A 5,809-nucleotide genomic window follows, 5' to 3' on the forward strand; every position below is an offset into this window, starting at 1 on the left:
TCGCCTTCATAAACCAAACAAATAAGTTCATGTTCACAACTGAGATGAACTAGACTTGGTATCCATTCTTTGGAAATCCTAAATATTGCTTTTTTTGTCTCCATACATTCTCCGTAATTATTATTTTGTGCCCTTGGAATTACAGGAAATGTATGACAGAAACTCTTTTTAATAAAATAATTTTTACAATCATAGCCATTCAATCCAAATTTATTCTGACGCACCCTTGAACGAATAAATTATCCTCTGTTCTGTAAAATTAAAAAAACCCAAAATTGCATATCATGAATACTTTTCATCGCTTTGAACTTCCTTAACTGAAAACCTTGGAATTTCTCTCCATCTTGCCCTCATTACCCATGATGCACTCAAGAGCGTGAACTCGTCTATGACTCAATTTCAATGTAATAATGACAGCTCGGAAGTGTTCATTGTCACAAGCCATTTTTAAAAATCCCCAGGAAGCAATTAGCATTTGCATTCAATCAGAATTTACTAATCTTCGTGGGCATTTTGAGTAGTGGCTGCGCTGCAAGATATGAAGAGAAGGATCTTCCCTCAAAATGGACAAAATTGTGTTGGAAAATACAGAATTTACTTATTTACATTTCTATCTTTAATTTACTTTTTCTTGTTTGCCGTTGGTTTTTATCTGGGATTTTTATAAATTAGCACAAAATCCAAGGCACAGAAAATCATTTGAAATATCGCCCACATCGCAGTTTCACACCATGAAATGCGCGAGTTTAACTATTTCGGATTGCGTCAAAGGAAAACAATCCTAAATTGTGTTACTTCTGTAAAGTAAAGTTCAATATCTTTCTAACCATTGAAAGGGCAAAATGACAACTGAATTAATAATTCAACCACGAGCGAGTGGGACAAATATCACCCGGGGAGCTACCCGATAGGTTAGAAGAGTAAACTGATCATGAATTGCGTGTGGTGACAAATAATTCGAATCATGAACTGCATCCCGTAGTCTGGATGTCAGTGTGGTAGGGGCTATTGATTGATCTTCTTCGTTGATTGGCAAAATTCAAATTCCGTCCTAGGCAACGGAAGTTAAATTTTCTCTTTTCCTTTTTTTCGTGCATTTTCATCATGGAACACGATTGCCGAAATCTTTGCTAGCGCTAAAATGGTCAAAAGCATATTACGACATAGCATTGCTTTGCGAGGTTGATCTTGGCTCGTTCCCGACATCACTCATATACACATGGGATCAGTCTGCGTGAAGGGATCGGAAGCAAACCAGTGCTACGTCTATGATGTTGATCAACTGGCCTCGGACACGTGCGCCCTGGGTATGCCTTGCCACTTTTTTTTATATTTTAGAGCAGTCTAACACTAAACGGAACCAGTTTATTTATAAAAATTCATGAAAATCTTTTGTGTTTATATTAAGGCGCATAATACAACTTCCCTCCTATAGTTTCGTCCCTCTTTTAATCATTTATATACGCGGCTTTTACAAAATTCCCCAAAAGAGAATACTGCTTTTCCTCGATGCTCTTTAAAAAAAGACCTCAGGAAATTATTAATAAGTTGGCACTTCAAATACTTAATATGCGATTCCTCGAGAATATTTTATTCACCAATCTTTTTTATATTCATCAGCTACTGTTTTGGGTTTTTCCGAATTGTTTCTTTAATACGATGTTTTGCATGTTTTTTGTATCGTTAAGCAAGAGAGGTAGAACTTGACATACGAAGCCTAACGTCTATCTTATAAACGGTCGAATACACTTCGTTGCCCAGTTTCTTCGTCTGGCAAAATTGTCATATTGTTTTATCGTTGTCAAAAGCTTCAAAACAAAATGAAATTAAAAGCCCGCTTTATTTTTCCTTTAGAGCGGGTACAGCATATTTATTTGTATGTGGCGATTTGAGCGATACCTCGACCGAGATTAAAACAAAATCTCTCTGTGCTACTAAGCTAATTAGATCTGAAACAAGCAAATATCTCGCTAATTACCTAGCAGCGGCTTTCACAGATTTGAAAGTTAGAAGTCATTTTATGACTACAACAATTAACACACCATAAACTTCAGTTTTTTCTTTCGGAATAGTTTGTGAACCGGTCACCAGTTGCCGTGGTAACATCTCGTGATTTTACAGAGGCTCGAGGAAAAAAATCCAACGTTCAGTTTTCGCGTGTTAAATGAAGATCTCCGCAAGACTGTGCAAAATGACGAATTTATGTAAACCGCTAATGCAGCGAGAACCGCAATTACGAACGCCAGAAGACGTGTATGATATAATCACATTTTCCTTCGAACATCTGCGCCAAAAAAAAACGAGGACAATAGTGTGATGTGTCTCTCTATTTTTGGCGATCGATCAAATGCCCCCGCTCGTAAAGAGAGGATTTTCCTCCAAAAAGTGGCTTTCAGTTAAGTCTGAAACATTTTCGAAATTAGGTGACGGTAATGATATACACAGGTGGCCGACAGGAAGTCGTTTCAAAAGCTGCGCGTTTCATTCAATATTTGTTACTTGTGAAAACGTTCTTTTTTTCTATTGCTTAGCCTTATGCTACACTGAACAAAGCGCGAGAATTCTAGAGGCTTTAGGAAGAAAAAAGGCAACATTTTTAACTTCATGAAATCGTTGAATGATTTCCACTGCGGTGTTGAAGGAGACAAAAGTGTCAAAATTGCATAATTGTGCCTTCTACTTGAATCATTTCCTCGCCTGTTTTTCTAATGATTATAAAGTTGTGGTTAATACCAGGATTTTGGCCGCTATCAAATAAGAAATAGAAAGTATTTCTTTCGTTAATTTTACAATATTCACAAAACACGCTTATCTTTTAAGTGTTTTTAATTTTAGACGAACAAATATTAAAAACCATATTTCGGCTCGGTTGATCAATTTAGAATTAGGTCACACGAACATCTGTAGATTATTTTGAATTGTGTTTTTTTAGGAAGGAAAGTCTGTGAACCCACGTCGTATGAATTAATGCAAAAGCGCGGTCTTTGAGCTATAATGAAGTCCTAAAGAGATAAGCAAGAATCAGGGGATAAAATTTACATATTTGGTAAATTTCCCTTTCTTTGACAAAGAAGGGAAATTTGCCTACAAGGAAAAGTACACACGGTGTGTACTTTTCCTTGTAGGAAAACACTCCAGCATTTATTTGTTACAACAATGTTCCGTACAAAACGCGAAACTACACAAGAAATGGCGTTAATACGAACGGAAAATTAAAATTTGTCAAAAAGATTAAGAACAACTCTGAAAACAAATCGAGCAAGCTGTTGATAAGAGATAAGGTTTCATTTCCGTATGATTAAAACCTTTGCTTTGTACTTTTCTTTTGCGATTTTTCGGGAAAAAGGAGCGATTTTTCTGTCTTAATTTAGCATGATACGGCGTGGCTCTGTATCAGTGATGACACGAGCAAGAAGAGGGAAAGAAATAAGGGACTCCAGTAGAAAATTGAGTACTACCAATTTTTTTTCTTTTGGGGTTCGAAGTAGAATAATTATTGTTTGTGATATGTTTTCTGTATATTAAGTTTCCTATTTTCTTATGTTCGCTGTTAAAAATTTAATGTGGTTCTACTGCGAATGTGGCCTTCAAGGAGAGGAATCCTGCGGCCCATAACAAGTCCCTCAGGGGTCATTTTCAAAGATTTGTGGAAATCAGCAAAGCTCAACGAATCACCGTGAATGTCAGGTTTTCTCGCTTGCTCGCTTTATCGTGTGTCCAAACCTGTAAAAACCTCTAAGATCTCGAGAATTAACTTCCAGTGCGCTCGGAAAGGCCCTTCGTGATAAGAGCACTCCCAACTTCCTTTGCGCGTTAATTTGCATGATTTGAAAGACGCCTGGGGGCCGTTTCTCGAAAGTCCCGAAACTTTACGGGCCATTTTCGGGTGCCACAATTTCCCTTTGTAACTCAAGAACGGAGAGCATTTAATTCGTCAAACTTCACAGTTATTTTTCTTTTTGTTAGCTTGAAAACATGTTAAAAGATCGGCTTTCCAAAACAAGCGGTTGGCAATTTCACAGACGGCCTTTCGGGCCCGAGAAGTTTACGGGACTTTCGAGAAACAGGCCCCTGGAGCCCGTTTCTCAAAAAGTCCCGTAACAATCATCCCTCTGTATCTTAAGATGGGAGAGGTTTTACGTCATCAAATTTCGCAGTCAATTTGCTTCTAATTATCTGAAAACACACTAAAAGATCAGCCATTTAAAACAAGGAAAGAAAGAAAAAAGAAAGAAGGAGAACAGACAAGAAACCAAGTAAGAGAACCTATATCCTTCTTATCTTTTGTCCAACAAAGAAAGAAGTTGTTGCATCGAAGGAATTGTTGTATTCATGAAATCTCGTTGACTTTTCAACTTAAATCCCGAGCCATGTGCAGGGAAAACGAATAACCAGAAGAAACAAAATCATTCCGACAATAAGCAAAATTGCAACGTCGCAGACAGTCACGGAGAGGTCTGGGAACAAACTTTTGGGCAGTGGGGCCTGGGAACTGCTAACTAACACTGCAACAGGGAAAGAGACCAACAGAGAACTTCAATGTCGACATTCAGAGAAAAAATAGGAAGCTGCCCTATGAGGGATCGGGAGGCAACTAATTTCAGAAGGATGGATGTAGAAATAGGATTTTAGTAGCGCTTTAATAAGTATCCATTGCAATCCTAGCAACGTTGAGCGGCTTGAAGTGCCAGGAAAGAAGTTTTTTCAAGGTCATTCCCTTTTCTTCAAATCGCGCCGCACCACCTGCGCTGTGCTCTCATTCGTACCATAATTCCGAAAGCACTTTTGTGATTTCTTGGATCTTGCGTTGCTACGCACAAGTGATGGGCTGAAAAATTTTACACCACATTCTCAGCCATCAGCAAGACGTAGAAAGCAAAAACAACTGTGATTGGCTGGCTGGTGTTTTCCCGCGCTTTAGCGCCGGTTGCATGCGTTTGCATTGCCATATGATTGGCTCATTTCATGTCCTGCGTCTTCTGCGATTGGTCAAAGGAATTACTTTGCTTCGTTCTTTGTGATGTGATTGGCTCATTTGATGTCTGTATTATATTCCCAACTTCCTTTGCGCGTTAATTTGCATGATTTGAAAGACGCCTGAGGGCCGTTTCTCGAAAGTCCCGAAACTTTACGAGCCATTTTCGGGTGCCACAATTTCCCTTTGTAACTCAAGAATGGAGAGCATTTAATTCGTCAAACTTCACAGTTATTTTTCTTTTTGTTAGCTTGAAGACATGTTAAAAGATCGGCTTTCCAAAACAAGCGGTTGGCAATTTCACAGACGGCTTTTCGGGCCCGAGAAGTTTACGGGACTTTCGAGAAACAGGCCCCTGGAGCCCGTTTCTCGAAAGTCCCGTAACAATCAGTCCTCTGTATCTTAAGATGGGAGAGGTTTTAAGTCATCAAATTTCGCAGTCAATTTGCTTCTAATTATCTGAAAACACACTAAAAGATCAGCCATTTAAAACAAGGAAAGAAAGAAAAGTTGTTGCATCGAAGGAATTGTTGTATTCATGAAATCTCGTTGACTTTTTCAACTTAAATCCCGAGCAATGTGTAGTGAAAACGAATAACCAGAAGAAACAAAATCATTCCAACAATAAGCAAAATTGCAACGTCGCAGACAGTCACGGAGAGGTCTGGGAACAAACTTTTGGGCAGTGGGGCCTGGGAACTGCTAACTAACACTGCAACAGGGAAAGAGACCAACAGAGAACTTCAATGTCGACATTCAGAGAAAAAATAGGAAGCTGCCCTATGAGGGATCGGGAGGCAACTAATTTCAGAAGGATGGATGTAGAAATAGGAT

The 5,809-nt window shown here is 38.7% G+C and overlaps 1 protein-coding gene across 2 annotated transcripts in view; it reads left to right on the forward strand.

Annotated features, from left to right (window-relative positions):
• The first annotated feature begins 912 nt into the window (after nucleotides 1-912).
• LOC138049421 (dual specificity calcium/calmodulin-dependent 3',5'-cyclic nucleotide phosphodiesterase 1A-like) overlaps nucleotides 913-5,809 on the forward strand; it is a 29,521-nt gene continuing 24,624 nt past the window's right edge. For both annotated transcript variants that reach the window (XM_068895682.1, XM_068895683.1), the window contains exon 1: nucleotides 913-1,307. In XM_068895682.1, the coding sequence (XP_068751783.1) occupies nucleotides 1,220-1,307 (88 nt within the window). In that variant the 5' untranslated portion in view covers nucleotides 913-1,219. The remainder of the gene's footprint in view (nucleotides 1,308-5,809) is intronic.

Source organism: Montipora capricornis, chromosome 5 (assembly GCF_036669925.1).
Source record: "Montipora capricornis isolate CH-2021 chromosome 5, ASM3666992v2, whole genome shotgun sequence".
Classification (NCBI taxonomy): Eukaryota; Metazoa; Cnidaria; class Anthozoa; order Scleractinia; family Acroporidae; genus Montipora; species Montipora capricornis.